Here is a 12,927-nt window from a genome sequence, read left to right on the forward strand (position 1 = left end):
AAACATATTTCCACTCCTTCATCCAGTCTCCTCTTGGCTGGTTTGGGGATTAAGAAACGTCTCATTTGCTTGATACTTCTGCTTCTTTTTCACATTTTTTCCCAGAAATTCATATTAAAACCTTCCGCTGACTTCCTAGCCAGCCTGTATGGAGAAGGAGCAAACCCAAAACCTCAAGAGGCTGCACAAGGTATCTCGTTTGGTTTGCATTGTCTCTTTTCAACCACAGTGATTCACTTTCAGCAGTAATTTCTGCCTTTGCCTCCTATGAGATCCCAGTGTCCTGCTCTGGTAAACTTGTTTACACAGGAAAATTACAGTGACTTAAACCATGAGATTAGTGACCCTAACTAGTTCAGTAACTCAGTGTAGGGATTATTGTCACAAGGAAATGTACAAAGCAGAGAGAAAGTTTTTAATATGCTTACTCCAAACTTCTGGCACTTAGTTACCCATTTTATGTTTATTTTAAGATGAATCTAAAAAGATAGAGATATAAATTTGATTCAAGCTAAGTATTTGTTCGTTTCGTTGGTTTTCTTTGTTATACTGAGCAGCAAACAAGATAAAGAACAGGTGTGTTGACTGATTTCCTATTTTTACACTCTTCAGAGAGGTGATTGTAACCCAACAGGCTTGTACAAAACTTGCAGGAGACCACAGTGTGAACTTTACTGCCTTTATTGGGAGTGTAACAAAGAATCTTGAATTCAAGTCCTAAGTGGGAGAATGAGTAGCTGTTCCTGTCAGTGCATTGACAGAGTCTTTGTCAGTAGCATTAGCATCCTGGCTGTAACCCTACTGCACACTCACAGACCTGAGATGTCAGGTATATTTTTCTTTTAAGTACAATTTGCAGAGAATCACTTACAGGATAATTTAACCTTGCATAGCTGTGGATTCTGGTGTCAGTTCAGTGCTTGCTGCTTTGTGAGCCACACTTAGAGCACATTTGCTCCTGATAATACTCACAAGAGAGAATTCCACAGAGAAGGCAGAAAAAAAAACCTTGTACATCATGCATGAAAGAACATGATTGTGTTGTCATGCTTACGAGGCAAGTTTGTTCTCTCTGTTTCTGAAAGGAATGTGAGACAGAGTCTTGTGATGTGCCTTGCCTCTGAATCAGCCAGCAGCATCAGTAGCTGAGCAGGGAAAAGATTCAAGTATTCAAGATGCAAGATTCAAGTATCCTCAATATCAAGTATATATGGTTTATATACATGCATGTATTACTGTGTATTAAAATTATGTGTGTGTATCTTAAGCAGTGTGTGTGTGTATATACACACAATAAATGAGGTATAAACTGGAGATAGATAAATAAATATAAACCGGGGATGGACAGATAGGTAGATAGATAGACAGACAGACAGACATCTCCCCAGTTTACTGCTCCAGGTAGTGTTTTCCTTTGAAATGCTGTACCCTCATGGTGTGCTTCCTAATGCAGAAAACTGACTGTGAGTAGGGAGTGCTGAGCTTGACAGATGCTTCTGTATTTTACAGGTTTGACTTCTGCTAGCAGTGAATGTACTCCTGAGAGCTCAGACTTGCCATGTGATCCCATCATTCAGAAATATGGAGAAAAAAAACAAGGCCTTACTAGCTACATGCTAACTTTAGAAGAGCAGAAGAAAAATGGCTATCCCATAAAAGGTTGGTTTCTGAGGGCTGGTTGGTTTCTTGAGGTTTGCTGTTTGGTTTTTCTTTTAATTTGACAGTTGGTGATATCCATGGTTATATAAGATGTTTGATGAGTTTTAGAAGAGAGAGGTCTGTTGCTTATTTGTGGGTATCTTCTCATTCTAGGCTCTCCTGGATGTAAGGACTATGTAGATACAGAGTGCCATCAGCAGAGGACAGACAGCAGCCCCCTCTTTGGTCTGGACTGTGAAATGGTAAAAATACATCTGTGTGGCCTTACAAACTGTAGTCAAGCAACCAAACTCCTACCTCCTGTTCCAAAGTGAGCCAAGCATCCTGTGTGGTTGCTCAGTCACTTCTGGTGTAGTAATACCTGCTGCCAGTCCCTTACTGGTGATAATGCAGCATGGGGGGGGCTCAGGCAGCAATTCTGGTGACAAGACAGAAATGTTCTCTTGAGCAGTGCAGCACAGATCTCAGTTCTGCAGTGGCTGTCAGAGCTGCAGCTGGATCTGCCAGGCCCATCTGCAGTGCTGCAGTGACCTGCAAGACAGCTGTGAATTTTTACCTCCCAGCCCTCCCTAAAGTTTGGGAAAGGAGAGATATTCCCTATCACAGATCTTCCCTTCAGCCATCACAGTTATTCTGGCAGCAGGCTGTGATGAAGATTCCTGCTCTAGTGCAGTTTTGATCTTGTAGAGATGTGCATCAGCACTGAGTAACTCATGGTACAGCCTGGGCTCTGCTGTTCAATTTCACCTCCTTTCTGCTGAGGATACTCTCAGGATCCTCACTGATGTCTCAGTGACAACTCTGCAGAGCAGAGTAGAACACAGCCCTGTTCTGTGAAATCTGCACTTTTTTTGTAGTGGTTTTCTGTGTTTTGTGCTTGCCTGCCTGTTTGCTGTCCTTATAGTGGGCATTGAACAATTAAAATGAAGCTGGGGAGTGGCTGGGAGGAGTAGATCTAAGAGCAGTAACTCCTTAGTGGTGATGCTGGCTGCAGCCAGAGCAGATGTGAGCTCTGGGTTTTGAGTGGCAGCATCGTGGTGACACGAGAAGTCTCTGCTTCTTCCTGACAGTGTCTGACTGCAAAAGGGAACGAAGTCACTCGTGTCTCACTGGTGGATGCACAGGGTCAGTGCCTCCTGAATGAACTGGTCAGACCTGAAAGCACAGTGGTCAACTACTGCACCAGGTGACTTGCACATAAGTTTCTTCTCTCTTTGTCTCTAAGAGCTGCAACTCTTTCAAATTAAACCTGTTACATGTGGTCTTTCAGAAGGCTTTATTTTGCACAGGTGTCTGCTGCATTTTACTGGGTGCTGATACAGCTCTTGCTGTGTGATTAATGGAACAGCCACTGTTATGGGTACACTGCTACATGGTGCCTCTGCATGGCTTCATCATTCTGCAGTGTTGGAGGAAAAGTTTTGCCACAGACTGATCCTACACTTTACAAGTTACTCTTTACTTCTCACTAAACTAGATACAGGGTTAGCCTGCAGGACTGCAGTCTGCATCTCTCTGCTCCACAGCTAAGTTTGCTCATCTGTAAAAAATTAATAGAGCAGCTGATCAGCTTACACACAGCTCTAGGGCTGGGCTCAGGATTGTAACAAAAGTAGGAAAAACTGACTTTTGTCTTCTCCAAAACTTAGCCTGGCTTCATGCAGAAGATGAGGTGCCAGTCCCCTCGGGTTACTTGGAAGCATCTCTTTCCATCATCAGTCTTGCAGTATTTCCTTACCCAAGCTACCTGATGTAAAGAACTGCATCATTTAAGAATAAGTTATATTTGAGAGAGAAGCTTTTGAAGATGATGTGATGGCAGTCATTTAATTCCTGCAGCATATCCTCATGTGGGATCAGAAAGCAGTAAATAGCATTCTGTCCTCAGTTACACTGTGTTCATATTTGACATGCTCTGCTTGCAGAGTTCTCCAGTAGGTGCTGTTGCTAATGTGTTGCTTTAACCTCATCCAACTTTTTTTTTGTTTTTTTTAAGATTCTCAGGAGTCACAAAGAAAATGCTGCTTCCAGTGAAAACAAGACTGCCAGACATCCAAACCAGACTGAAAAAAATGCTTCCCCATGATGCAGTATTGGTTGGTCATTCTTTAAATGCTGATCTTCAGGCTTTGGAAGTGAGTGTGCCCTGAAAAGTGTTTTTCTCAACCCTGTGATAACTCATTGCAGACCTGAAAACTTCTAACAGGTCCTCTTTTTTGTTAGTGAATACTTGCTAAATGCTTTTTATTATGAATAGCTTTATGTCTTTAATGATTTTAAAGAGAGAGACTTTCCTTACATCTGTAAAACTTTCAAAGGGCTGTTCAGAACCCAAAAGGAATGGAGGAGTCTGTCCAGACATAGATACAGCTGCAGCAGAAGTTTTGCCTCTCTGCTTCAGCCAGTTGCTTTTGATAGCTCTGTCATGGAAAGATTTGAATTCCTTTCTCTATTATTAAATCATGGTTTATCTTTCTAAGACAATCTACATCTTCCCAACAGAGTGCTAAAAAGGAGAGTTGGGCTCATTTTATTATTCCCATCTGCTCTCTCATTGTGGAGCAGTTACCTATCAGTGAGAAACTGGCAACTGAAATGAAAAGCCAGAGGCACAGATAACAGAGGAGTTACTGCCCAGTTCTATCTGACGGATGTTCTTAAACTGGTGATATTGTCTTTCCTTCAGATGATCCACCCCAGTGTTATTGATACTTCACTGCTTTTTGCCAGAAATGAAGGTCGAAGATTCAAGCTGAAATTTCTAGCCAAAGCTGTTTTAGGGTAAGATTATTACTGTACTGTCATGGGAAGCACCAGAAACTGTCAGGTGCAAGTCAGAGGGTCTTGCTTTTTCTACTAGTGGCATCAAAGTTACTATTTTTTCTGTAGCAATACCCGTGTAGTGACTTGGAGAGCAACAAAGATGCTGCCTCACACAAATGAGATTTATTGCTCTTAGCAAGAAAGGCTGAGGTATGAAAGTGTGATTTACTGGCTGATGTGATACTCCTGGGTGTACTGGCTGACACTGGGTACTATGTCATAGTGATACAGCTCTCACCATTCACAAGGTGAACATTAATACTCTGCAGGGCCAAACTTCACTTAGTGTGAGGTTGCCTGTCTGCCTGTGTGCAAACTGTGAGCTGGGACAAGGAATGAGTAAAACTGAAAGTAGTCATGCATCAGAATGCCAGTTATTAACATTGCTTCTGTCAGACATGGTAAACAGTGCTTTTGCTCAACATTGCAACAACATTTCTTGCAGTAACTTTTGGGAGTATTTCACAAGAATGCTGCTGCACAGAACTGAAATCCTTTTTGGAAATTATTTTGCCTGAAAAGGACCCAGTTTAGAAAAGACAGAATGTTGGTCAGTGTGGAAAAGCAGATAACCTGCCTGTACACCTAATTTTGATGCCCTAGGAAGGAGATTCAGTCTGAACAGAAGCTTGGGCATGATCCTGCAGAAGATGCCAGAGCTGCATTGGAATTGGCTCAGTTCTTCATTGAGCAAGGACCAGCAAAGGTAGCTACATCTAATTAAGTTTTCTGTGGCAGAGTGTGCAAGCTGTGCTTATAAAGGAAAAATAACCCAGATATTCCTGCCCATCCTCTTGTTGATATAAGAGAAAATGGAGCTATGACAGAGGCCTCAGTTTTGACAGCTTGTTACTTTCAGCATTTATCCAGGTATCATAATAACCTGGAATGTTCCAGGTTTCAGTAGTCAGACACTGATGAGAATCAGCATTGCTGCTGGTCTTGAAGAGGGACATTGGCTAAAGAAGGATTCAGATGCTTCCAGCCTGCAGGACTGCCTGTTATTTTTTCCAGATGAAAGGAGTGAGAGACTTTGTATATTATGGCAGTGAATCAGCTGCTTTTATGAGTCTCTTGCTTGTGTTGTCAATTTCTGAGAGAACTTTTTTGGAGATGATTGCTGGTTGATGCTGTGAGTGCTGCATGCTTGAAAATGACAACAGAAAATAATAAGGCAGGAAATTAAAGCCTGTGTTTCATCATTGCTGTGCAGTGTGCCTAAGTGACTCATGGAGAAAGCACATGCTTTTTGGTTAGCTGCAATTATCTGAGATAAAAGCCAACCACTAACCTTCTTCCTTCCCCAAGGTAGCAGAACTAAACTTGGAGATGCTTCTGACAACTGAAAAACAGGCTGAGGCCTCACAGAAGAAAGCTGCATTTCAGCCAAGAAGATGGAGAGCCCAGAAACAGTTGAAACAGCCTCCACATTTACCCAAACCATGGTAATAAGATTCTCAAATATGCATGGTTTTCATCCAGTTGAATTCTCAGTGAAATCAAAGAAGTATGTTACATTTTTCAGAAGCCATCAGGCTCTTCAGAGAGACAAATATTGAAACATAGTACTGAAAAACTTTCAGAACTTGCATCTCCAGTTTCACAAAGCATTTTCTAGGCTTCTTTCAGATTTCTTTGTAAATTTTACTTTTTCTGTGACAAGCACTTCTCGAAAGCTTTTAATTATCAATAATATTGGTAAGTACCATGACTCACAGCTTTCTTCTCTCTGTTAGTTTTTTAGACTGCTTGCAAGTGGCTGGCCAGAAACCTCTCCTTTTGGGCAAACAGGAACTTGAGTCTCCTGGTCTGTGTCAGGGTAACCCGAGCACTTCAAACAAGCAGGTGAATGGACTTAGAGTGGGTTGGTCTAAGCAAGCATCAAAGGAGTTCCAAGTTCTGGGTCTGGGGGTGGGTAGATGAGTCCTATTTTAAAAAGCTGAGTGACAGTACTGTTAGCAATAGTGTTAATTCCAGGTTAGCTGAATCCATTTCGGAAATGAGCTTTGATCCTCTGCATCCTCTCATGACTCACTAAAGAATAATTTCTGCCTGAGGGCTTCCTTGGACAAAAATGAAAATTAAAGATAGAAATTAAGTACAACAGTTTTGTGTCTGATGTTTTGCAGTGCAATTGTATTTCTCTTGGCCTTTACACTCTTTTCCCTCCAGATCCTTCAGAGAGCCTTAGAAGATGTCCCCCTGTCCACATTCAGCATCATTCAGTTCAGTTTGGATCCAGAGTACATTGCATCTCCCCTCCTTGCTGGACTTTGTGAAAAGGTACTGTGTGTTTGAGACTTGTCTTCATTGCTGAGCTTAGAATGAGATGTTATTTATCTGGAGACACCCACCAGTGTTAGTTCCTTTGCTTTGCAAAGTTCCTTCTCTAATCTGTGTTCCCACAGGTGAGGAGCAAGCTGACTGACATGCTGACAATTTATGCAGGTCCTTTTGAAGAAGGCTTTTGCCTGAAGTCTGTGAAAAAAGAATTTGGGAGGTGTGGACCAATCCAGTCTCTTACAGTGGTAACTGAAACATACCAGGTGAGGCACACTCCAAGCACTGGGCTTGCTGACAGGCATGGAAGGTCTGAGTAATCTCTTGGAGAGATAGGGATTAGAATGACTGAAATATCAGTTATTCTGTTGGGGTTTTCTTCTGGTGGTTACAACCACTCAGAAGCTGCTGCACACAATGACAAGAGTACATACAGCTGATGTGGCTTTAACTGCCCTGTTCCAGCTGGAGGGCTTTGAGCATTACAGAAGCTGAGATGCATTTTGTCCCTCTTGAGAGAACTGATATGCTAAGGCCTTTAATGAGGAAAGTAAGTAATTGATGAGCTAATTGAAGGATGGTTTTAACAGTATATGAAGTGTCATATATATTGCCCCCAAATCTTTTTATATTTTATTTTTTAAAGAGAACACAACTTTATTAAGATCTGACTTTTAAAAAGGGAAGCCTAATGTCTCTTACTGATAAGCCTGAAGTATCTTATCATTCTGTTTCAAGCCCTATGTCTGTATCCAATACGAAGTGCTGGAAGCTGCCCAGCTTGCTGTGGAAAGCCTGGATGGAGCTGAGGTAGCAGGATCCTGCATTAAGGTAAACAATGCAAATAACAAAAGCCACAGATCTGCTGAGCACAGGAACAGCACCCAGGGTCTCTTTCAGCATCTGCTCATAGCACAGCATCTGGGCAAATGCTGGCTGGCTGTGCTGCTCCCATCTCCCTGGGTACAATTTTGGGCCACTTGCAAAAAGGAAATGGTTTTAGCCCTCTGGTTTTTTTTCCTGGCTGTCAGCAGAAGGGAGTTAGAAAGCATTCTGACCTCTACCTGTAGATTTAACAGGAATAGACAAGTAGCAGGGTGCTTCAATGCCACTTACAAAGGATGGAGAGGGGGTTGTCTTGATTTTTACAGTTTCTGCATTACAGATATGCTCCCTCCTTCTTTTTCATGACTCTATGGTTAGCCTTCATTAGTCATATTTTCTCAAGGGAGGGAAAACAGCTTTTCAGCTTCTCGTAATGGGAGAAAATAATTTAAAAAGAGGCTCAGAAGACAGGGGGGTCTGATGTGTTTGTTCCTGCTGAATCCACCCCAGGTTCAGAGACCTGTCACTGCAGCAATGCTGGACTGTGATGTTCTGATAAAGGAACTAGAACTGGATGTGGAGAATGAAGGTGTCATTTATGTGGCTGGTCTCAAGAAGTCATTAACAGAGACAGACTTGCAGGAAGAATTCAGACAGCTGAAAGACCTGGAAACACTGTTCCTGCCAAAGGATCTCCAGAGTGGAAAGCACAGGAAGTGCTGTTTCCTCAGTACGTAGCTTCACATATACCCAGCTTATTTCCTTCAAATAAGTTCATTCAGCAGCCCTTGGGACTTTGCACAGAGAAAGCAGAGAATCCAAGATCAGCTCTTGGATTCTGAGTGCTGGTATATAAAACACCTTGGTGAAAGTTTGGTGGGGGGAGGGCAGTTTACAGCTAAATAGTCAAAAGGACAAAAAATAATTTAAAAAAACCCCTTTATTTAGAGAAGTTCAGGATAGTTTATTGGCTTTGGTGCCTCAGTGTGAGGGGTGGCTACTGTGCAGCTTCACACAGGCAAGTTCTGACCTGTAAAAAGGTGAGGAGAACAACTGGATGAGTGCTGCTGCAGGTAACTGGCATTTCTAGTCTGATGTTTACCTGTAGCAAGACAGTTCCTGCTGGCTGCATGGATTTTAGCTTTTCATCTCTCTTGCTCCACATCTCTAGCCCTGCCCTTCAGGTGTCAAGGAACAGGGCAGCAGCATCACTGCCAAAGCATCTTCCTCTTCTCTTTGTGTTTCAGAATTCCAGAAATCAGAGAGTGCTGTGGATGCCCTTGAATTCATAAAGAGATGGACTGTGAAGGGCAGCAAGCTAAGAAGTAGGAATGCTCTTGCTTCAGGTCACCTCTGGAGATGGATTTGGCAAATGAATCACAGCAATGGGAAGCAAGGAGGATGCATCTTACATAAGAAAATGGAACAACCATCTGTGTCTGTGAGTTTAAGGCTGTGTTGATGTTCATTGCAGTCAGTGAGGAGGGAGGTTCTGCCCTGGGAACCAGGAGTGATCACTTTGAGCATTAGGTGCAGAGCTGCATGTAACAGAAAGGTCTCCTTGTGCAGGATCAGTTCCCACGAGGCAATGGGAAGAGATAACATGTGAGATAATGTGATAGTTACTGGGTTCTGTAGAACCATAAAGAAAGCCCAGCAGAGCTGCTCAGGGCAGTGAGTGATGCTACACAGGAACTGAAGTCTCCACTTGAGAACAGAGCTGTGTACAAGTGTAGCAGGTGGTGAGGGCATCAGAGAGAGGTGACAAGTTGTGTAGCTGTACAGAAAGAAGAGCTCGAGTTGTTCCACTGGAGGAAGCTGTAGTGGCTGTGGAGGCACTGCCCAACACCAGTAACAGAACCAGTTTGATCCCTGACACTGCCCCAGGGTCAGCCTCACCACACACTTTTTAACTGTGGTTGCTACAGATCTGCAGGTGAATTGAGGTTTTGGGTGTTTATATTCTGTTGTGCAGGAGCAGGATCTAAGGAAAAAGGTGAAGAAGTTAGACCACCATATCAAAAAGCTTTACAGATGTCTGCAGGACAACACCCTCTGCGTTGTTCTCTTTCCTGGAGTGAACAGGTAACTTGCCACCTATTTTGTAAAGAGACAAGGAAATAGCCAAATACTTTTATCTCAGTCTATTAAAAAATTAAAACCCTGCACAAGGAAGTGAAAGCCTGAGAGCAGGCCTGAATGAGCCAATGTGCTTAGTTTGACTTTCATGTTAGGTCAATAAAACCTGCACAGTAAGTTGTGTCCATAAGCCATGCCTGATCCAGAACAGGATCCCCTCTCCCCCTCTCTTGCTAACAAGAACCACACTGAATTATCCTCTGCACCACTCACTGTCCCTGGAAGGGAGCTGCATCCCAAGCCAAGAATATATTTAGGCTTAATGCCAGTGGCAACCATTTCAGGAACTGCTCTTCGTGTGATTTGCTCCAATTGTTTCTAATGACTTTTTTTTTTGTTTGATTTCAAGAACTTTTTAGAGGGTTTTTGTTGGTTTTTTGTTGGTTTTTTTTCTTTAAATTGTCTTCTGAAATAAAGGACATTAAGTTATTCACACACACCCCCAAATAATAATATATAAAATGAGACAGCAGCAATTCCTACCTTATTAGAGCAGTGCTGCCTGCATGTAGCTGTTCCAGGGGTACAACTGAATCAGTTATTTCTGCATTTCTGAGCAGTCATTTGCCTCTTCTCTGCACCCCTGTCACCTCAGTGACTTTGCCTACTGCCCAGGTTTGAGGACAGGATGGCTGTGGAGTTACAGTCCCCACTGTGTCTCTCTTGCAGCAAATCACAGGGCTCATCAGCTCCAAATGTACTTCTGGAGGGCAATCTCAGCCTTGCCTGTTGCCTCACATCTCCAAGGGGTGGGAATCCCATTAGCAGAACAGGTGGATTCAGGAGCCAGGAGGTGCCTAAAGCAGCCCCCAGAGCCCCCACTCAAATCTCTCAGGCTGCTGAGGGGCTGGAAGGCAGCTCCAGCCCTGGCTTGGGATAGGTCTCTTGCCAAGTGAGGTTCCTCTACTCCTGTTTCTCAGAAGATTGTCCTAAAGAGGCTTTGTGCTTAAAAAAGAATGCCAAATAATTGTTGGGGGTGGGGAAGGAAGAAAGAAAGAAAGAAACAAATAATAAAAAAACCAAAAACCAAACACTTTTTTAATCTATGGCTAGGCCAGCAAGTTTATGGGCATCAAGGCTACCCTGAGCAGCACTAACACACCTCTTGTTTGTGTTGCAGCATGCATGGCTCACAGTCTGGCCTTGGTCTGATGGGAATAAAAGCTGATGGAGGGAGGAGTGCTTGTTAAACTGCCAAGTTTTTAAGCAAAGTCTTTTGTTAAGATATTTTTAAATACTTTAAATATTGATGTCTTTGTAAAGATCTCTTACCATAAAAAAAAACAATAGGCTTGCACAGTGTATCTTTCTGTTACAAAGGCTAAAAATAAAAGCTATTCAAAACATCTTAAAGCACAATTTCCATTAACCCCTCTGGCTGTGTTCCTTGGCATTTGGGGAGCCAGGGATGAGGAATGCTCCCTAGAAGCTGATCAGCCAGGGCCTGCTGGATGGAACTCAGGGACAGATGTCCCAGCTGGGCTGTCTCCACCCAAACATGCACAGCCTGACCACTCGAGCTACTGTAGTACCTGCAGCAGCTGCTCAGCAGTTAAAAGCTGTTCTTGGGAATTGTGTGGATTTCTGGAAATGTGCTGTGCCAGTCCTGAAGCAATCACTGCTTTCTGGGAAAGTCCTGTACTTAGTCCATGGAAAAAAGGAATTAGTGATTCATCCTTCTTGGACAATCTCCACATTCTCCTCCCTCCCTGACCACCCCACACACAAAAAATATGAAGTTACAATGTGACTGTGGGAGGGGCAAGGGCCATTTTAAAGAAAGCACATGGGTGTGTGAACCTCACAGATCGCTGCCAGCAGGGAGCTGGAAGGGGAGGTGCAGCAGCAGGATGAGGTGATCTGCAGCCCTGTGCATTGCAGCCATTGCCACCTGAATAAAAAGGCTGCTTGAGAATCTCCTGGTAACATCTGGAATTGCCAAGCATGAGGACAGCAATGAGACCATTCAACAATTAAAAAAATAAAAAAAAAAAAGGAAATAATATAAGGGATAAGACAAGGGATTTCTTGATATGCATTAGAATAAGCTGACATAAAGCTGAAATAAGTTATTCCAGAAATTATTAAATACAGCTGATAGAATATGTGCTTTCTCTTGCTCACCCTCTCACTTCCCAACCCAAGTTTGTCACTGGTCTGTTGAGCAGAGAGCAACTTACAGAGTAGAAGCTGGGAGCTGCTGCAGGGAGGAGCAGGGAAAAATCAAGGCAAAGAAAAGACAAATGCAGCACTGGTGAGTGGGAAGCAGATGCTCACATCAGCATCCTCCATATCTGAAGTCAAAGCCCCCCCAAACTGAAATTAATGCTATTAGTATCCCACTTGATCAATGCAACCAAGTGGTTTTCTTTGGTGGGGTGTTTTGGGTTTTTTTTTTTGGGGGGGGGGGGTGGGGGTGGTGTTTCTTGTTTTGGTTTGGTTTTTTCATTTAAGAGGTACCTGGGATCCTTTGGCTGTAGCAAATACAAAGCAGGATAAGCATCAACATTGCCACTAATACAAACTGAAAGAGGGGTCAGTCCCAGCACTGCCAGCTCCCAAGGTCTGACTGCCCCAGCACTCATCCTGCTAGGAATCTACTCCTCTTGGGACTGTTCACATCCAGCATCTCCTTGTAGCCACTGGCACTGTAAAGTTGAAAAAACCCAGACAGTTCTCATGCCATGCACTTAAAAATGATGTTGTCACCTCCCTGTGAGGACTAGGCAGAATTTAATGAGCATCCAGGATTCCTGCTTGAGAAATTCTGGAGAAGACAAACAAAACTAGCAAGAGTCCTAGTTATAGGCATGAAAAAAAAATACTTAATTTGTCCTCTTTTAATTGAAAATGTAAAAAGGACTTCAGCTTTAAATAAAACATTTGTACAAAGCTTGAGCACAAAAAAAGTGAACACTGTGTCATTATGTAAACACCACAACTGTTACTCATTTGTTCAGCAATGCACAGAACCTCGTGCAAGTTCCCTTTCCAGTGGATTGGATTTCTGTGGCTGTTTGGTCCTCTCAGACCTCACTGGAATACAGGAAGCCCAGAAGCCTTGGAACATGTACAAAGCTACAGCAGTCAGGATACATCGTGGCTAAAGGATTATTTTTTTTTTCTCTCCTCTTTAAGGGGTTGGTCATTTAAATATACAGAAATACAATAATCTCACGGGTAAATGAACGGCAACTTAGA

The 12,927-nt window shown here is 42.9% G+C and overlaps 1 protein-coding gene across 2 annotated transcripts in view; it reads left to right on the top strand.

Moving 5' to 3' along the window:
* The window catches only part of REXO5 (RNA exonuclease 5), a 15,196-nt gene extending 4,111 nt beyond the window's left edge, over nt 1-11,085 (top strand). Inside the window, exons 4-19 of one of the 2 annotated variants that reach the window (XM_071760569.1) lie at nt 106-190; nt 1,510-1,659; nt 1,813-1,901; nt 2,730-2,845; nt 3,656-3,794; nt 4,346-4,440; nt 5,086-5,188; nt 5,791-5,927; nt 6,219-6,327; nt 6,655-6,765; nt 6,891-7,028; nt 7,501-7,593; nt 8,098-8,317; nt 8,835-9,028; nt 9,563-9,672; nt 10,847-11,085. In XM_071760569.1, coding sequence (XP_071616670.1) covers nt 106-190; nt 1,510-1,659; nt 1,813-1,901; nt 2,730-2,845; nt 3,656-3,794; nt 4,346-4,440; nt 5,086-5,188; nt 5,791-5,927; nt 6,219-6,327; nt 6,655-6,765; nt 6,891-7,028; nt 7,501-7,593; nt 8,098-8,317; nt 8,835-9,028; nt 9,563-9,672; nt 10,847-10,916 — 1,959 coding nt within the window. In that variant the 3' untranslated portion in view covers nt 10,917-11,085. Of the gene's footprint in view, nt 1-105; nt 191-815; nt 830-1,509; nt 1,660-1,812; nt 1,902-2,729; nt 2,846-3,655; nt 3,795-4,345; nt 4,441-5,085; nt 5,189-5,790; nt 5,928-6,218; nt 6,328-6,654; nt 6,766-6,890; nt 7,029-7,500; nt 7,594-8,097; nt 8,318-8,834; nt 9,029-9,562; nt 9,673-10,846 lie in introns of those variants that run through there. The other variant, XM_071760570.1, reaches the window with a different exon arrangement.
* Nucleotides 11,086-12,927: the final 1,842 nt, after the last annotated feature.

The sequence above is a fragment of the Heliangelus exortis genome, chromosome 17 (genome assembly GCF_036169615.1).
Source record: "Heliangelus exortis chromosome 17, bHelExo1.hap1, whole genome shotgun sequence".
NCBI lineage: Eukaryota > Metazoa > Chordata > Aves > Apodiformes > Trochilidae > Heliangelus > Heliangelus exortis.